The sequence below is a fragment of the Motacilla alba genome, chromosome 3 (genome assembly GCF_015832195.1).
Source record: "Motacilla alba alba isolate MOTALB_02 chromosome 3, Motacilla_alba_V1.0_pri, whole genome shotgun sequence".
Taxonomy (NCBI): Eukaryota; Metazoa; Chordata; class Aves; order Passeriformes; family Motacillidae; genus Motacilla; species Motacilla alba.
The window spans coordinates 73,882,463-73,902,520 of NC_052018.1; the positions used below are offsets into that span (position 1 = coordinate 73,882,463).

At 37.8% G+C, this 20,058-nt stretch overlaps 1 protein-coding gene across 28 annotated transcripts in view; it reads right to left on the reverse strand.

Moving 5' to 3' along the window:
• Positions 1-267: 267 nt before the first annotated feature.
• AFDN (afadin, adherens junction formation factor) overlaps positions 268-20,058 on the reverse strand; it is a 116,698-nt gene continuing 96,907 nt past the window's right edge. For 9 of the 28 annotated variants that reach the window (XM_038134016.1, XM_038134026.1, XM_038134022.1 and 6 more), the window contains 6 exons: positions 16,395-17,417; positions 14,565-14,600; positions 9,920-10,054; positions 7,208-7,724; positions 3,207-3,285; positions 268-2,451 (listed from right to left, as the gene is read on the reverse strand). In XM_038134016.1, coding sequence (XP_037989944.1) covers positions 2,307-2,451; positions 3,207-3,285; positions 7,208-7,724; positions 9,920-10,054; positions 14,565-14,600; positions 16,395-17,417 — 1,935 coding nt within the window. In that variant the 3' untranslated portion in view covers positions 268-2,306. Of the gene's footprint in view, positions 2,452-3,206; positions 3,286-7,207; positions 7,725-9,919; positions 10,055-14,564; positions 14,601-16,394; positions 17,418-20,058 lie in introns of those variants that run through there. The other 19 variants (XM_038134034.1, XM_038134036.1, XM_038134035.1 and 16 more) reach the window with 12 other exon arrangements.

Consider the following 20,058-nt stretch of genomic DNA (forward strand, 5'->3'; position numbering starts at 1 on the left):
AAACTGCTGGTTAAGCTGTACAAATCGTTTCATGTCAGCACTATAGGTATCAAACAGGCTAAGAAATTCTTCTCTCTGATTAGTGAAGGTCAGCCTCTGTTGATTCTCCATGTAAAATTAATTTGAAGTTTTCATATGAGATACACTGACTTTGCTCATAAATACATTTTAAGAGGACAGGCAAGGCAAAACATATTAAGAGCCCCTCTGGTTTATGATAATGTTGTTAGGAATGCAGAATTAAATAAGAACACAAAAAACATTAAATGCAAAGTTAAATACAATACAAACTTTATTAAAAATAGGTTGCAAGTGAAATACAGTAGAAATGGGAAACTACAGCAGTTTTGATGTTTTCTTTTTTCAAATAATGCACAGACAAATATGAAAAGCACTTTTACACATATTCACACTTGACCCGAATGCCCAATAGCGGCCAAATCCACTCAACTGAAGGTTATAGGTATTTTTTTTGCTAAGCCTTTTTCAGAGTCTAGCAGCAACAGTAATTCAGCCACAGCATAAGTTTTTTTCCTCAAGAAAAATTTGTCACTGTAAGGCTGCTAGTGTTCTCAAGATAAATTGGGAGAGGCTTGCTTTTGCTGATGAACAGACATAGCAAGCATGCAGATCCTTCATTAACACTTTGAACCAGTTTAATCTTCTACTTCATATTTAACAGGTGAAACGGTAAAAGCACACTTTCAAATAAGAAACCTGAAATACGTAAAAAATATTTACACTCCAATTTTCATTAACTTGCATTTATTTATCATACAACTCTTATTAAAAGTGATTTCTTTCCTAAGGCAGTGAAAGTCTACCCCTTTGTATTTGGAAGTGTGCACAAATCCCTAAATATATATTTATAAGAGAACAATATGATACAGGAAAAAAAAATCATCTAAAGCCAGTAAAGGGCTTTGTCAAATAGAAAATTTGTTTGGAATCACAATATATATTGTCTTAACATCACACAATGAGAAACTCTGATGAGGTCCTTATTCCCAACATCATCAGCCACATAAGCATAGCTGAGGAAACAGTGGGAGGAAAAAGATTAACAATTAAAAATTAAATAAGGCTATAACAGTGTGAAAAAATAGCTTGAACTGCCAAAAAGGCTTTCAGTACAACCATAACAGGATGGCACTAAAGCCAGCTAGACAGAATGGGAGCTCACTAGCACTGCTCCTCAGCATGAGCAGGGATGGTTCCTTGCTAGCACACCAGCTCAGTTAATGACATTATGAATGTTCCCACTTCCAGACTGCAGCACAGTATTTGATGCTTTGCACTTCTGTCTTCTTCTCTAATATGCCAGTTGATATCTCCATAGAAAAAAAATCTATTGCTGAACTGATAATAACAGACTTATCAATACTGTTCTAGGCCTAATTGCCCAATAACTTCTAATATGAATTTCTCAGAAAACATACCCACGTGTTCTGCTCACCTTCTAACTGTAATCCTTGCCTTTAACACACTACTAACATTTTGGTCCTAGCTGATGAAGGGCCACTAAGTGTAGCCTGCTATCTATTGCTTATGTAATTTTTAATGAAACAGTTATCCAAAGGTTGTTATCTTCACATTTTTTCAAAGTCTGAAGCACATATAGTGGGGATACAACAACATAGACTTTTCCATAACTACAGATAAAATCTTAGGCATCCATTTTAGACCCAACAAATACATAGGAATAGAGACATTTTTATTCCAAGATTCTATCTAGAGAATGAGTGTTATGCCAGTACTTAGTAATGGTAAGATCTGTATTGATATGCTGATCCTTCTATGAACACCATACAGTATGTCACACTTGCATATGAAACCTTGTTTAAGGTAGCCCAGACATTGGCTTCTTGTCAAACAACCTAAAATGCTAATTTCTAGTGCACAGTTTAGTTTAGGCAGTTCAAGCTATTCTCACTCTCTCTGCTCAGCAGCTAAAACAAAAGTATGTCTGTAAAACACCAGGAAACAGAACTTATCTTTGACAAGTGCTACTTGGTCTGGTGCAAAAGAACTTTACCCCCAAAACAGAAAAAAAGTTACCTTCACGTGATTCATATCTTTAAAAATTTACAGTGCTTTCATTGTATAAACCACAAGCTCCTGGCAAAGTAATCAGTTTTCTTGCTATTGCAACATCTCTAAGTCTTAATTAACAGTCTTAGATATAGAGGAATCAAAGTCACTCCTTTCAGAAAACATTCATTTTCTGTTCATACTTAGTAGTGTGCCCCCAATCTCAATCCCTCAATTTGGATATCATCCATTACATCTGATAAGGTGCTTTAATCTTATTTTGTGTTCAACTCATTTTCCAGTTCCATTAGTTTCCTAGAAGCTTTTACTTTATTGGATACATCCTGACCCTGTGAAAAAAGTCGCTGGCGTTCCCTGAACGTCAGGTTTTCTGGTGCTCCAGGTAAATCTGCATCTTGACTGGAAAGGAAACAAAAAATATTTTTTATAATTCTCATTTACAAGATCCTTAAACATAATCATTCTTGATGACATGCAATGACAGCTTCTTTGACTACAGCAAAGCAGTCTACATTCTGTGTTCTGAAAGGTTTTGTTCCTCACATATACCTTAAACTCTGACATTGTGCTATCACTTCAGAGAAATTCATGACTTGACCATTTATTGCATGTCAAAATAAATGGAAATGCTTGCCAATTTCCAACATGAATAGCAGGTTATAAACTAAGGCTCCGCCTGTGTTAGCACAGCATTACTGCTTTGGAAAAACTAAAGCAGTTTTCTGTGGTGGCATATTTCTAAGAAAAAGCACTGGAAAACAAACCTTTTCTTGTTCTATCATCAGTATGCTCCATGGTAAAGCCTGTATGAGATACATATACAGCTTAAATCTTTTATGCTTATTACAAGTTTTGTAAGAATCTCACTGGAGAGGTACTGTTCAGATTTATAAATACACCTAAACCAGGTGAAGTTGCTCATTTACAGTGATCATTTTGTTTACTTGTAGTGCCAAAACTCGTTGCTATTCATTTCATGCTTCAGATCATTTAAGGATTTGTGGAGAGAACTTAGTTGTGTTTTACAATAACCCGTAACAGAGCCAACAGCAGAACTCTGAAGTAGCCCCCAGAGATACAACAATGACAACAGAAAATACTGCAGAAGCTAGCCAAGTCAGTTGTATAAAAGTTAATGGACTCCTGTATATCACCTTTTAGACCTTTTGTCTCTTGGATCCCGATAAACATCCCCAGCAGCTGCTCCTGTAGTTCCAGTGTATGAATTTATTCCTTATGCAAAAGAAAGAGGTAAGTTTAAGGACAGCAGCTACAACACAGGAAGTTTTATACTGTATTCCTTCAAAAAGGTGCAGTGCTTCTTTCAAGAAACAATCTCAAATGAGAATCATAAATAATCAGAGGCCATCTGACCTCTAGAATATTTAATCCCAGTACTATTAAATTCAAACCCTCTTAAAATGGCCTATTTTTAAAATTCTTAATTTTGAGTCAAAACCCATTTTGTTTAGATTATCCAGCACATGCCAAATCATGTGCTTTATCTTCTTATGCCTTATTGTAAAACAGATACTAGAAGCTGTTCAAGGAGATCAACAGAAAGAGCAGCACTCTTCATTATCCTGTGACAAACTTCACAGGAATTGTTAGCTGTAGCTCCTCTCTTTCTGAGGCTAAAAGTAAGCAAAGATTAGTACATACCATCTTTGTATTTCAGCAGAATCAAAATTTTAGTCTTTGTTAAGTCTGATACACAAACCGTATCACTCAGAAGGTGGCCCCTTCCTCCCACCCCTGAATTTAAATTTCAAGTCTTGCCAGCACTGCACCTTTAAGCTGATATAACACACAGGTTTTACACATTATATTAATTCCTTGTAAAGGCCACAAGACAAAACCTTTTATTTCCAATCAGAAGTTTAATAATTTAGTTTATATTTAAGACCATATTCTCTTTATAATTGTCAGGAAAAGAGTAAAAAGAAGTGTAGCACTACTCAGATTTGTCTTCAGACAGTTCTGGTCTCAATATCATACATGTTATGTCTTGTGAACCTTCTTTGGTACAAAAGGAGATGTTTGCTTCTTCCACTGGTACATCTAACTTCTCAGAAATATTCAGTAACTCTGAGTGAGGCTAGAACACGTAAGCCAACTTAGCTAATGTGTTGTAGGCCAAATTTTTTCCACCAAAAATTTGCAGCAAACCAAATCATACTAGGTATGCCAGGCATATAAAGATTTTTTTCCTCTCAGTTGTGAGCCTTACATTCCTGTAAGTACTGCCCTCCCTACTTTGAAAAGCTTGTGGCTGGATCCACAAGCTGTGGTTCATGGTTTCATTTGCATTTCGATAGTGGTTTTCATTTGGGTGTTGACTTTTTCCTTGGTGAGCTGACAGACCCAATGGTTTTTAAAGACCCAGTGGAAGAAAGCACGAGAGCAAAATTTGCAGAAGCATGGTTTACTAGAGTTAACACTCAGAACAGGAAAGAGCTGTAAAGGACAGGAATGTAACAGAGTCAGCGAGATGGGAGATGGTCAAACTGCACAGTGAATTCTGCATTTTGTGCAAACGGCTTTGTACGTTACGCAGGCAGTCTTCATAGAAGCTTGAGCAATCAAGTGAAGTTAACCTGTTCTCATGGCTATTTTAAAAATTATGAAATAAGAGTATTCAGAATTAGTTGTATGGTTTATGAATTAGGCTATTAAAGGCGAAGCATCATACTACAGTATTCCTTAATTGTTACCAAAACCCTGACCAAATCTTTGTAAATTGTCCTTTTGATTGTTTTCCAGGAAAAACAAATGTGCACAAACAAAACCACTGAACATTTCACTTTCCTGAGATTCATTTTTCAATTAATATTAACAGAAAGCAGGATCAGAAATGCAATTATATACTAAATGGCATTCTGGATTGTGGATGATGGAAGGCAGGGAGAGTGGTGGTGACAACTAGTGATTGATGGCTCTATGGTTGCCTAATTCATTATATGTACAGCCTTCAAAGGGCTAAATAGGGAAGGGAAGCAAGGGCTTTTGCAAGCCTACATGCTGTGATGGAAAGCACATTTTACTTTTTATTACAGTCAGCTTCAAATAAGAATTCCTAGAACAAGGAAGTCCTTTGAAAGAAAAGAAATTAAGTACAGACATACAGTACCAATGTTTCATGTCAGAAGCCTGTCATTTCAGAATATTCTTAATTCTTTGTGATATCTGGTGTTCAAAAGCTGAAGTCCTTCTGGTACAAAATTGGCTGTGGGTTTATCAGTGACTTCACGTGCATGGTAGTAGGCATTATGGTAGTACACAGCAGGTAGCATCCAGAATTATACTCCAGTCTAATGAAAACACACTGAAAAGCTAAAACCTTCCCTCACCTTCCTTCAAGATTCAGAACCTATTACAGAGCCAGACAGGAGTGACAGTGGGTTTGCAGAAGAGAGGCTATTACCACAGAGACTACTACGTCCTGAATCTCACAGACAGCACCAGTGTAAATTACCAGGCTTCCCCTGAATTTACAGGAGAATCAATGTGGATACTTTTTTTATGCAACTTGGGTGTTGTGCTGACCACAAACAGTGGAACTACTGATCACCAACTGCACCAGCGGGACAGTAATCATAACTGAGCTAAACTGTCCCTTCAGTAATATTAAAAACTACATAATACTGTGCAGAGCTTCTCTTCAGCACTGGAAGCAGTTCAATGGTAGCAGAAGCTAATTTGCCCTGCAAAGGAAAGGATGATAATTTTCCTTGCTGGAAAATGATGACTTGAGCCTCAACTGAACAGGATGTGGACAAGCAGTTGAGTGGCCTTGTATATGTCCTAAATCAGATTCACATATTATTGCAGCTGGATTAGAAGTGCTTCTAATAGATGGAACCTATTTGGAGGCTCATATCCTCCCTATGCCCAGGGCACACTGCTGGATAAAGCAAGTGAGCGATTTTCCTAATTTGTTAAGTGGCCAAAAAAGTGATAAGGGATGTAATACACTATAGGATTCCACCTGTACCACTGAGACTTGAATCCAGCAAACAAGTTGACCAATAGCTAGAAGCCAGCATAAACACCTTCCCTTGGGATCTCAAGTGACTTGCTACCTTTTTCATTTTAGAAGGATGAATTGATCACATAGAGTTGGTTGTCAGGCACTTGTTAACCGCCAGTATAAGTAAAAAGAACAAACTAGGAGAATGTCATGACCCCCACCTTCAAAAGAACACAGAAGAAAACAAATGTAGAAGTACCAGCAGATGCTGCTGTTTAAAGACAAAGTATTGTATCAATAAAGTACAATCTTATCAGAGTGAGACATACTCAAAGAGTCAAGTACACAAGATTTCTCCTATACAGCAGCAGTTTAAAAAAATTTAGCTTTGAATTCAAGAGTATAATTAGTACTCTGCAGGTAAAATATGGTGCTGAAGCAGCTAGAACTCTAACTGAAATTAAACTTCATTATGGTTGGCTTGGAGTTGTACAACAACAAGATGAGGAGTCAAAGAAACAGAGAGGTGTAGAAGGGAAGGAGTAAATCAAACAGTACTAAGATGAAATTTAGATTTTTGTCTCTCTGCAAGGAAATTGCACTGTACAAACCAGAAATTCAGGAATGGTGCCTAATACATGAAACTAACTGCAAGACCTATTTCTCTTGGTGCTTGTGTATTTAAGATCTACATCTACAAATGTAATTTTTAAAGCCATTTGCACACACTAATAAAAGAGAGAGAACCCTGGTACCAACAACAAAGCAGAAGATAAGTTCTGTCCATGAACCCATTAGGAGAGGTTTCCTGTGTTCAAGAAAGGTGCACTTCCAGATGCTCTGAGTAAACGGCAGTCATACAAAACAAATCACTTAGAGATACAGAGTGAAAGCCAAAACCAACAGTACTTCAAACTGATTGAGTAGCAGTTAATATAATTTCTGATTCATACATGAAAGATGGAATTTTTGCTTTTGAAAAGTTTGGGTAAAGAGCAAGAAAATTTGAGAGATCAACATAATTAAAAATTGAAGGATTCATATTAATATAAGGATTTAAGTTAGATCACCAGAATGAAAATAGTGATTAAGGGAGGGGAAAATCACAAAGTCATTCAATCTAGAGCCCTGGAGTTGAAAATACAAGGACAGTTTTGTAGAGATGACTTATTTCATTGTTTCTACCTTTAGAGCTGCTGGCATGGATGAAACTTGGTTTGTTTGATGGGAGTGGGGGCTGGCTTTTTTTGACAGTAGTACTGTTGGCATTGACAGGAGATGACTGGAATGAGTTGGAAAGAAAGATGCCATCTGAAACTGGGCGAGGCTGGCGGGAAGGCTGCTGTGGCTTAAGGGTGGCAGGAGGAAAGTCACCATAAGATTTTCTTGTGCTGGAGTACTTATCCTGACCTGCTAGATTGGAATCCTCCTCCTCATCATCATCATCATTGTATGCAACAAACTTGGCAGTATAAATCGTGTCAGGGGAGAGGACCTGTGTTTTGAGGTAAGAGGTGTTTCGCTGAGGTGGGGGAGGAGGAGCGTTAGATGAAGGGGTTGGGGATGGGAGTTCATATTCCCGTGGAAGCGGAGGTCTGTACAGACCAGGCTCGTCAGGTTCCAGCAATCTTCGCTCAGCTTCATCGTGCTGCCTGCGCCTTTCAGCCTCTAAGCGACTGTAATACTCCTCTTCCTGGCGCCTCTGAAAGTCCAGAGGAAACAGAAACACAGCAGTCAGACATTTCAACCCATGAGATTTAAGCTTTCCATCACTGAGTTACAAACATCTTCTGTCAATCTTTTTTATCTCCTTTTCTGGCTATAAGCAGGGCATCTATATGGACTCATACAAAGAATATTTACTACTAAGACTGAATGATTTTTGTGGATGCACTGGTGTTTGGCCAGTGGTCAAACCATCACATTTGCAAAAAAACAGCAGCCATCCAATAACACAGTGTAGCTGTTATTTACAGATTTACCACTGCCTGTGGTCACTAAAGCAACTGCCTGTGTAAACTAAGGGCATTCCAACATTTATTACTCAAACTGTAACTATAGTTAATAAGGTACAGATTTACTAAAGCTGTAGAGAATCCGTGGGAGAGGAATAAAACTAAAATTAACTACCACCTTAAAAAAGGAACTTTGTAATTTTGTTTCATGCTTATACAATGTAAATTAGTCAACAGAGCCTTGGAATAGATGACTCCTAACAAAGTTTCTAGTATTAACACCAGGAAAACTACTGTCACACAAAAAAATTATTACAAAGAACTTTTCCAAAACAGGCATCAAACAAATACTGATAAAAGGCATTTAAAACAGAAACTATGCTAATGATATTTATATGAGGTTACTGACCGTTTACAAGGTCATTTAATATCTTCTATGTATTCTTCCTCTTTATAAGACTGTTTTGTTTTTAAACTAAATAACATTTAATTCTGTCCAGCTCTTGTCTCAGACACATTGTAAATTAATACAAGGGTTTATTCAGTAGTTCAATAACAAATGAGGTGTATTTGGGAACTGTATGTACATTACAAAACCCTTTGGGTATAAGCATAGAATAATTTCTGCTGGGAATATATGACATTTGAAATAACCATAATTTCTAGTTTTAATCCACACATTTAAAAAAATCCACCTTAATTCTATCTGTCCAACACTGAGTCAGTTATCCTGAAAAAAAATAATAAATAGATCTGATCTTGTTCATCTGCAGCAAAGACATGAAACTAATCTCCTTGTACTACTCTCTAAAACCATTTCACTGATAGTACTGGGTTCTGAGTTGGTAGAAGTATGTCAGTCAACATCTGTCAGTGAAAACTCTTTCAAGTGTGATCCAAATGTCATTTGGCCGCATCACTGTCAGAAGTTAAGAAAGCCATAGTTGTTTTCTCTTGGTTCCATTTTTTTAAGGTCCCTACAGTCTACTTTTAAAAACTTTCTGCACTTCAGATACACATTCCTCACTTCTCTCTTATTACCACCTCTTCCACTCATCAAACCATACTGTTTATGGGCAACAATTTAACAAAGCTTGAAAAATAAATGAACAAAGTTAATGTATCTAAAGTTTGGGGGCTTTTTAAATGTATTTGATCAATCTTCCGAGATGAACAACTTGAAAAGCTAGCCTTCTTTCTGAAGTCAGTGTTACTAATAGGGAAACTGAACAGAAGTTACTGCTTTCTCTAGGAACAAAAAAGGTCTTAAGAAATATGCTGAGTCAAATAAGTTGCTTTGTCTTCTAGTTTTATCAGTATAGGTTCTCATATTCATGTATAATGTTTCAACGGAACCTACAACCCTGAATTTTTATAATTTGATTGCACACTTATCTGCTGAAATTATTCACTTGCTTTCTAGAAACCACTTCCCTCCCACACTCCAAACATAAAAAAAACCAATATGGAATATTCATCACTACTCCGTCGTATTTCATACTTCTCTCTGTATCTGTATTAAAAAATACGACAAAATATGTAAGTGCCATCTACTGGGACAAAGGAAAACCCAATAACACTAACTGAGCCATGATAATAAAAAAGGCATACAATTTATGATGGGAGCTGAAGGGAAACAGGAAGTACCTGATTTCTTTAATAATTTTCAGAAAGGCTCTGAAGGTAAGAGTCTTGTGACTGCTAAAAACCATCAGGCACTAAGCCCACAGTACTATTTCTGCAAAACCAGTCAACTCCAGCTGGCAAGAATGGGCTGTTTGTTTAAGTGCTTTTTGGTTTTGATAGACCCTTTGGTTTGGTCATGACCCTTATCACCAGGGCTACTGTGTGTAAACCCTGCTGACCCAACACTGAGCTGGTACTGGCCAGGCTGAAGAGGAAAGGCCTGCAAGAACCCCTGTGGCACTCAGAAGACCACAACCTTTTCTTCAGCCTCTCTCCTGGTCCGCTCCTCCTCTTGCTGTCTGCGCTCCTCTTCCTGCCTGGCCCTGTCCTCAGCTTCTCGTTTCCGCATTTCTTCCAATTGTTGCTGCCGTCTGCGTTCTTCATCCTGTAACTAACAGAGACACAATTTTAATTGGTCACTCACATGGGCAAGATGGGTCAAAAATGTAACTAAAAATGTAACTAAAAATGTAACTAAATACTGGCATCTAAAAGTAACTCATTCACAGAAAATGCTATTCTACAGATCCATCAATACAATTTCTAGTCATTACAAGTATGCTTTGTTACACTGGTTTGCCTAAAATCCCTAAGGAAAAAAAAAGGAAAATAGAGGCGCACAGAACTACATACATAAAAGCACAAATTACCCAGGGAAACATTTTCAGTAGTCATGTATGAACCCCCAGTAGAAGACTAAGGCGACTCATGTTCCAAAGAGCTCCAACAACCATAGTCTCATAGGTACAATAAAATGAAATTAAATACTTAGGACCGAAAGTCCACAGCTCCAGCAGTCAATTGTTTTTTTCATTCTGGATTAGAATTTAAGCACCGGAAAATCATGACTCATTAGTCAAAGGGTCAATCCATTTAAAGTAACAGGCTCATTCAGCAAGTCTGCAAATAGTCTCAGGAAATAAAATCTCCCACTGTATCTGCAAGCAGATGGGTTTTGGAAAAAGCAGAGTGAAGGAAAGAAAACCTTTGACTACTAGAATGAACAGCTCACAAGAACAACTCATGTCCAACAGACAATACTGGTTTATATATGTGTATGATGCTGCACAGATAGGAAAACTGAGCACAATCCAAATTTTGCATGATTCTTTAAAAGCTAACAGTATATAAGCCCTTGATGGACAGGAATATTCACTGGCACAGTAATACAAGTAGAAATTATCTGGACTACATGCTGTGCTATTTCTTACTGTCACATATGTTTTAAAGTAATTTTTTTCCCTCCACATATTTTTTTTTAATCCTTATTAGTATAAATCAACAAATGATTTGATCTTGCTATAAACTGCATGTAACAGGGATACTTTTCTACTCCTGGATTTTATTTTACAATCCAAATTCACTTACAGAAAAAGACCCTTAAGACACAAAGCAGTACAAGAGAGAAAGAGAAATGAAATCTTAAAAGACTTTGTGAGGACAACCTTCATGCAAGTATCTTCCTCCCCAATTAATTAATAAAAAAGCATAAACAGTTTGGCTAATTTTCTTACAATTATTTCCCCCATTGTTCATTTTTGAGCATGAAAGCTAAAGAACAAAATTAATTTGATGAATGTATTTTAGAGGATGCTACCTCCAAGTAAATTCCCCTTATTTAGGGCTAAAACTTTGTCATTGCTAACTGAAAACAACAAAGATAAAGATCAAGCTCAGTCTGCACTGCAGAGCAGGGAACAGAGTAGTTAACCAACTCCCTGCTTGGATTAAGACTTCTAGTCTTAGTTATTAGAAGGACATTATTTCAGCAAAGGAGATAATATTGCTGTCAAAAGGAAAGACAGCTAGTAATTCACAAGAGTTTATACAAGAGAAGTAATTTCCTCTTAATAATAAAAAAAAAAAAAGAAAAAAAAAAAAAAGAGGCAAGCAAAAACTGCATGGTGAGAAAATACAGGAAAATTCCTGTCCCAACTATGAGAAAAACACCCTGAACATGGCAGTTACTGCACCCAGGTTATGGCATGGATGCCTTACTGCTTAGCAGCAAATATTCCTATTCAAAAGCACTTAAATGGTAAAGAACCTCCAACTAAATTATAGAGAAAGTAGGACTGGTTTATTTGATTGTCTTTTGACCATAACTAAAGAAAGAAGGCAAAAGTTACCATGCTGCCCACCTGAGAACTGTTGTTAACATCTGAATCGCAAGAATTGTGAAGACAACTGTATTCAGGTCAGAGGCTATTCTAAACATAATACCTATAGGAAAATAGCTAAAAAATTGTATGGAAGGCAGAAGTGAGAATACAGAAACTATTAAGAGATGACATTTCATTTCTTGATGACCACTAACTAGTTTCTATTTTGGAGCATTCCCAGACAAGGGCAGGGAGCAGAGTGAGATGAGGTATGCCAGAGCACTTGCAGGAATTTGTGTCTGTAATTCTGTGTGTACAACAGTACACAGTTCTAACTTCACCCCAAATTTTCAGGACGCAAAGGAAAATCAGCTTTGCATCCCAGTTCTAGTGAGAGGGCTGTTAAGATTCCCTGGTTGAGTATTTTGATTGGATGCTTCTCTATCCCAATCAGTTTTTCTCTTGTTTAAAAGTCATGTTTCCACCTGATTTACTGTACTTCCACTATCACCTCCAAAACCATGTGTTTATATTTTAAAAGGGAAGAACAACTAATTTGTACAGCCAGAGTGATGGAGAAGAGCATCCTCCCAGCTGTAACCAAGCAAAGCAGCTGAGCACAAAGCACCAGTTCTTTTCCCCTGCTTTGACCCAGCTCTACTGCAAAGTGCCAACCGTTTGCTCAGCCACACAACTTTGTCTCCCTATTGCCAACATACACTCGCAGCACTACTCCTACACCTAGGAGGGCCGAGAAGACCACATTTCCTCTGAGCTATTGCCCCTGGTAAAGGGGTCAGTGGGCTGATCCTATCAGGAATGTTAAGATATTCAGAGGACTGGCAGGCCATTCTCAAATCCAGTCATTTCTCCAAGCACTGCTTGTAACACTCTAAAAGATGTTCCATGAGAACTTCAAATTTATACCTATTTATTTGGCAGGTAAAAAGCTGTGTCAGATGTCATAGGGCCTGGGGAATTAAAAAACAAACACTATTTAAGCTGACAATTTTTGTATTTACTGTTCATCACCTTCCTTCAGGCTTGTAATTAGTAAGCAGAACAGCTATCAACAAGGCTCACCCTAGACATACAAAAAAAGCATCAAACATGACAAAGTTTTGTTGTTGTTGGTTTTGGGTTTTTTTTAGAAACAAAGTAGCAATTACTTGGGTATATGAAGTGGCACTGTTTAGATGCACTTATGTCTCGAAAGTCATGTGAATGGGATAAAAATAATGAAATTATGAAAAAGTGGTATTTGCTGGGTGTAGTGTTCAACTGTTTCAGAATTAGCTTGCTGCCTTTTTTTTAAACTAAATTTATGAATATCATAAATCATCTGACTGATTCAGGCCATGCACACATCTAGCCCAGTATTCTGCTGTCTCTGACCATGGCAAGAAGAGCTGCACATGAGCCTGGCCTTTTCTACTAGCATTCCCCCGGCATTTAGCATACTACTAGAGATGTCAGCTGGTACAGCCTTGACTAATCCTCTGAGCAGCTGTTTGCAGGCGTGATGTCTATGCATTTGTCTAATCCATTTTTCAAGCTGGTGATACCGTCTGCCTTCACCAGCCTCCTGTTGCTGAAAGATCCAGATGTTTGCTGTCTGCTTGGAAAAGCATTTTATCTATCTAGCTGCAGCTCCAGGAATCAAGGTTTGAGGGGAAAAAATATAGGTAGTAATTAGAAAATATTGGTAAGATTCTAAGTCTGAAAAATCCATGACTCCTGGCTTGTCCTTAAATTCAAAAAGGTGAAACGCTTCACCTGTTCCACTGCTGTAAACTGTTTAACCCTCACGTAACACACAGATACAAAACGGAGCACCTTAGATTTTATAAGTTACTGAAGTATGCATTTTAAAAGGTCGTTTTCTTTTTCACAAGGCAGTGCTGAATATTCAAATCCATACATGGAACCAACAGATTGACAGTTTTTCCAAGCAGCACAAATTAAATTTTACTAACATCCCCTTTCTTTTAGAACTGGTACACTAATTACACAGAAAGTAACTTTGAAGGGAATGTATTTCTGCTCTGGAAGACTACAAAACTCCTTTTTCATGCTCGATGAGTGCAATAAAATACAAAATTAACTGGAGTCATAGCAATTACTGTTCCAGTTTGAAAGTCTGTCATGTTTTAGATGCAAGAGAATAGTATTAACCAACTGAAACGGAAATTATATTGTAACTTAATGACTACATGCTTATGCAACCAACTTGGAAATACCAGTTTGGAAGTGATTTCTGAGTTTACAATCCATTTTTATTTTAATGTGCCAAAACCAAACACCTGTAACACCTGCAAACAACAGGGTGTCAGCATGTGCTGAAGAAGTATGCTGTATTATTAGGCTCTCAGTACAATTTCCCTTCAAACTGCAAAGGAAGTGCTCTTAGGTGAGTTCTTCTAAAACCTGCATGGGTGTGAAAGGAAAAGGAAGCAATCTTACCTCACAGCCTGTTCATTCAAAGTTATTAGTAAGATTTTATAAACAACATTGCACAAATCAGCAGATACAGTTTTATGTTAGATCACTGCTGCAACAAACAAATCAAGTCTGCAAGCAGAACACAACATCTAAGAGGAAGGAAACACAGGGAAAGGAATCACCATATCTGAAAACATTCAAATGCATGCTTGCAGTCAACTTACTGCTTACAGTATCATAATGATCTCTGAACACCCAAAGATGCCAAATCATCATCCAAAGCACATAGGGCTGTTATTGATAATAATAAGGAACTGAAATGGGAAAGAGATATTGAAGAGAAAGAAACAAACATACCAAATCTAGAACAGAGATTGCTGGCACAGCAGTCTGCTGCAGGTAGTAAGAAAGGGAAAAAAAAGAAAGATGCACAGTGTAAATAAAGATAGGTTAGATATGTGCTATTTCAAAAGCATTTTCTTTTATTTGTTTAATTGGCTGCTTTAGAATGAGGAACTGAATGGACATAGATGTGAAATACAGAAATTAAAACAAATAATCCAAAATATGCAAATAATCCACCTCAGTAGGTCCGCAAAGATGCTACTTAACTGCATCTCTAAAAGCGAAATGTAATCCAAATGTAAACATGAATTCAGTTCAAGACAACTGTTATTTTTTAGTTTCAAAATGTTCCAAAAAGCTGGAAGAACTTCATGCACAAATAGAGTTTTAAAGCCAGCACTTGCAGAGAAGACTAATATTGTTATGCAATACAACTGGCTGTTTTTTTATTAACACGTGGCTTTCTTAGCCTTGCCACAGTAAAATTTTTAAGACACTGTTTGTTAAAATGGCAGTTCTATATGAATTTTTTATGCCCATAGGTAACTGTCTATGTGTCACAAATTGCCCGTTAACAATGCTGGACTTTAGGGAAACCTGTTTGCTGAATACATATTGAGCTTTTTCTTTCTTCAGTTTCCAGGTTTGAGTTATCTATTGTTTTACACAGTAATAAAGTTAGGCATAAGGAAAAAAAAAAAGGAAAGCAATGCAGACTGCAGCAAATATGAGAAGAGTAAGTTTAGGAAATGAAGCTGCCAAAACAATCGTGAACTCAAATCCTACTCAAGCCACTAGCTATTTCTGAATGTCAAAACAAGCATGTCCAAACATTTCTCAGGAATTAAACACTGCTTATCACAGAATTAAGTCAACTTTTCAAGACAAACACACAGAAGACACTGAACATATTACAGAGCTAGCTTTTAAGCCTGGAAAAGCACAGCTATTGGTATGCAATTTTGGAATCCATGCTGTTATTCAGGAAAGAACAGATTTTCCTATAGACACTTTTTCTCAGTAACAGTAGATTTAGCAGAGTCTTGGGAGACAACAGCCACCAGCAAGACTGGTTAAAAATTCCACCATACTATTTAGCTGTATTATTTTATTACATAAATTATGAGCTTTCACAGAACTGAAGCTAAGCAAACCTCAGATGCTGATTAAACTGGATACCATGAAAAATCCAGGCCTGTAGGAGTTAGAGCTCTAGACAGGGTGTATTAGCTATTACATCACCCAAAACCACACACCTCAAGCAATGCTCCCTCCACTGCTGAGGTCAGTGCTGAGGGGTGGGTGGTAAAGGTGGAGGTAGCAGCTGTATCAGACCAGCAAGTTGGAATGTCTGTTCATCTCACTACTCCCTGGAAACAGTATGCATTCAGTGTCTGTGTTCATGGCCCAAGACTATAAATAAAAACTTTTAGAGGTAAATACACTGGGGAGGGGAGGGAGGAATGACACTATTTTTATTCCCGATTCTCCTACAAACTTTTGTAATTTCAAATGTTTTTGCCTACCTTTGTGCAAGCAAATTTCTGCCGTATTTTACCTTCTAACCATACTTTAGGGTACATGGCAAAAACCTTTATCCAAATGAAACTTTTCTCTTCCCCAAACCGGAAAAGTAAATTCAATTGCTAAATTGAATTCTATAAAAGGTAGCTTTGATACTGTCACAATACATTACTTAACTGATGAAGTTATTAATTTTAAAATTCAAGCCATTTAAGAAAGTGTCATCCTCCTTTACTCTCTAAGAACATCAAAATACTTAAAGCATGAAAACCCACCAAGCTAGAAATTTACAGTATTTTTTTCTAGAAAGGATTTTACCCTTGCTCTTCTTTCTGCCTCCAGTCGCTGCATGATGAGCATAGTATCCACCTCATCATCCTCCTCTTCATCATCATCTTCATCCTTTTGCTTTGATTCTTGCAGTCGCTTTTGGAACTGCCACTCAAGCATGAGTTTGCGGAGACGGTCATTTTCTTCTGCTGTACGATCAGGTTTGTTCTGAAGCTCCTGAATCTCTTTACTCAGCATGTCCACGATGTGCATCTGTTGCTGCTTCTCCAGCTTCTCCTTCGCATCCCGTTTCCATGGATCTGGAGAGAGGCTATCACCAGAGGACAGTTCTTCCTTGCTGATAGTAATGTACTGCAGATCTCTCCGCTCAATAGTCCGTGGCTGCTGTTGGGGCTGCAGCTCTCGAATAACTGTTTCTTGAGACCTCTGCAAAGTTGAGGGCTTTTCTGATTTCACTTGTTGAAGGGAGACGGGAGGAACCACAGGCTGAGCAGGAATTAGTGGCTGAGAACGCATTTGGCCCAGTTTTCTCTCCTGCTCACGACGTTTCCTTTCTCGTTCTTCTTCCAAACGCGCCTTTTCCTTTTCATACCACCTCTGATGCTCTTCTCTTTTTTTACGCTCAGCAGCAGCTACCTGGGAGGATGCTTGTGCGCCTATCTGATTTGGAGGAGGAGGTGGAGGCAGAGGCAAATCCATTTGTAGTTCATCAAATTCAGCAGCATAATGCACTGGAGGAGGTGGCGGCGGAGGGGGAAGATCTGTTCTGATGGGCTGGGAAATGGCCACTGGAGTTGGCTGGCTAGTGGCTGGAGTTTTCCAACGGCCAGGTCCACTTTTAGTTAAACAAGAACCAGGCGACACTGGTTTGGAGGAATGGTTCAGGTGTTCCTGGCTAGATGTGCTAGAATCCACAGATGAATTCATCCACTGATCGCTGTCCGACTTGCGATCAATGTACTCCACATCTTTCCGTATAACAACTTCCAAACGATTCCTCTCTGGCTGGAAAACTTTGTCTCTCAGCTCTTCCTGGGAACGAGCTACACGCTGAAAAACATTAAACAAGGGATGTGTATCACAGTCCATCCACATTAAAACATATTTGAAAATGGTTTACAAAACACATTCTTATTACTGAAGGTAATTACTTTTAAATAATTTCAGCATTTCCATACCCAGTAGGTTTCCCAAAACCAACAATAAAATATTTTTCTCAGTCTTCTTAACTCATTCAAGCGACGGAAGTTGTAGCAAGCTCCTGGGAACTGCCTGGTAACTGGACTGGGAGGAATGATGAATGCAAAATGGAGTTTAAGCTGAAAACCTCCCCAGCTTGCACAGTTTCTCAGGACTATCCCTGACATCCCCTCCCCCACGTGTGAGTACAAGAGTCCTGGTAGCTCTGAGCAGTGGCTCAGTCATACCAGCTCTGCCATTCAGACTTTGACTGGCTTCACTGAACATCTTTCCTATTGGGAAAGCAAACACAAAGGCTGCAGACAGAGAGAGAGAGAGAGAGAGAGAGAGAGAGAGAGAGAGAGAGAGGAGAGCCTCTGCCTACCCTTCTCCATTAACAGGAGAGAGGCCCTGCAGGAAGCTCCCATTACTAACACAATTCAGAGCACAGAATCCAGGCAGGCAGTCTAATTCTACCAGCTCCTGGAACATGAGTATAATGGTCTAAGATTTTTGTCACTGTAGTGCAACACCAAGTCTTTTTCTATAGAACCTCTGGGTCCCATTGCACTGAACAACCACCTGAGAAAAGGAACACTGGACCATAAACCAGGATTATTAAATCTGTGAATGATTTTCTTGAAGCAAATATTCATACTTCAAATGTTAGGAACTGCTAAGCACTGAACACATAATGCACCAATTATCAACAATTGAGAGAAGACTAACAAAGCAAACTCCTTTTATTTTCTTACATCAATGACCTTAACCATGACCTCCAAAGAATGCCTTCTTTGAGAGGAACAAGTGTATTTTTTATGCTCTATTAGTCCAACAGAGCTGAACACACAGTTATTTGTGGTAGATTTGCTGTAAAGATGCACCTAGCCAAAGTTTGCTAATGCCTTCAGAACAGAAAGCAGGCATTTAGCAGCTTTTTTACAAGCCCAGTTCTCTCTGCAAAGATTAAAGTGTATTTTTTTATTTTTGTAAAAGTTTTTCTTCTGTTTTCTTCTAATTTTCAACTTAAAAGAACTTCAGTCTGGCAGGGAAAATCTATTAACACTTTCAGTGCTAGTAAGGAGTTAAACCTTCTATTTTGCTTTAGCAAAATCCTTTTCTGCCCTGCCTTCAGCCTTAAGGATATAGCTCAAATTCATTGTCTGTCAACAACTTTAATAGATGGCCTTCATCTTTACCAGTTTCAACCACCTCATCTAAGCTACTCACTTAAGCTTGTTTTAAGCAGGGGAGAGATGCATTCCAGGAAACAATTATCATAGAATTCAGTTAAGACAAATGGGTAGGAACCATTCTCTGGAGACACCCACCTCCTCTTCTCCCATCACTGACAGACAGCGTGTAGATGTTAACTATGCAGCTAAGATTAAGTGAGATAAAATCATGAAATGTGGAAGAGTTAAGCAGGGAAATTCAGTAAAATACTTCTGTATCTATTTGCCAAAGTCATCCAACTTGCAGCACTCCCTTTTAAATTACTGTCCTACTTTGAGCAAAACATCTTTTTTTTAACAGCCCAAATAATGAGAATTTAATCTCTATAATACTAAAAAACCACTAAAATAAAAGTGACTTTTTACTGAATTTACTTGCTCATGCATGTGTGAGCAACCTATAAACAATTCTTTCTTTGCTTACTTAGACAGAATTTCAAGATAATTCACACGATGCTTTTCCAAAAGTAAAAGATAAGCCTGGTATAAGGGTCTGCCCTTATCACTAATTAAGAAACAGCACACACACCAAAAAAAAAAAAACAAACCAAAAACAAAACAAACAAAACAAAACAAAAAAAAAAACCCAAAAAATTATATATTTTTAAGTCTGGTGGATTAGAGAAAGAAGATCATCCAGTAACTAGTTTTAGTAGATCTAGGTTTAATTTCCTGTATGGATTTAAGTGAAGTTCTCACTAATAGGAGCAGAACAACACTGTGCTTGAATTTCTGAAAGTACAATGGGTGTAAATTCAGTCCATGTCAAGATGCATCTACACTTTGATAATAGATACAATTTGAAATGATATCTTTCTTTTTTTAACTAGGAGCAGGGAATGTGTTTCAGTGAACACCTTGAATAGGTCTCACAGAATTGTTTTATTTCAATTTTAATACTTTATCACTTAAATAACACAACCCTCGGGCAAACATTTTTCCACATAAATCTTCTTGGAAGAATGGAGATTTAGTTTGCTTTTCAGAGAGCCACAAAACATTTTACAAGATGAACCCTACTACTACTTACACCCCATTATCTCTAACAGGGGGATTAAAATATCCCAAATAACAGGTCTGCAGAACATGGTAACAAATTCTGTGAAAGGAAGGGGGGAAAAAAGGCAAAATGAGAAGGAAAAAAAACCAAACCATAGGGTTCCTGAACCCAAGCCCATCTTGGCAAAAGTATAGTTGTTCCCATCTTGTGGTATAATTGTAGAGAACAGTCCAGGAAAGCAAGCAGTTTCTTTCAGATTTGTTTCCTCATACAGAAA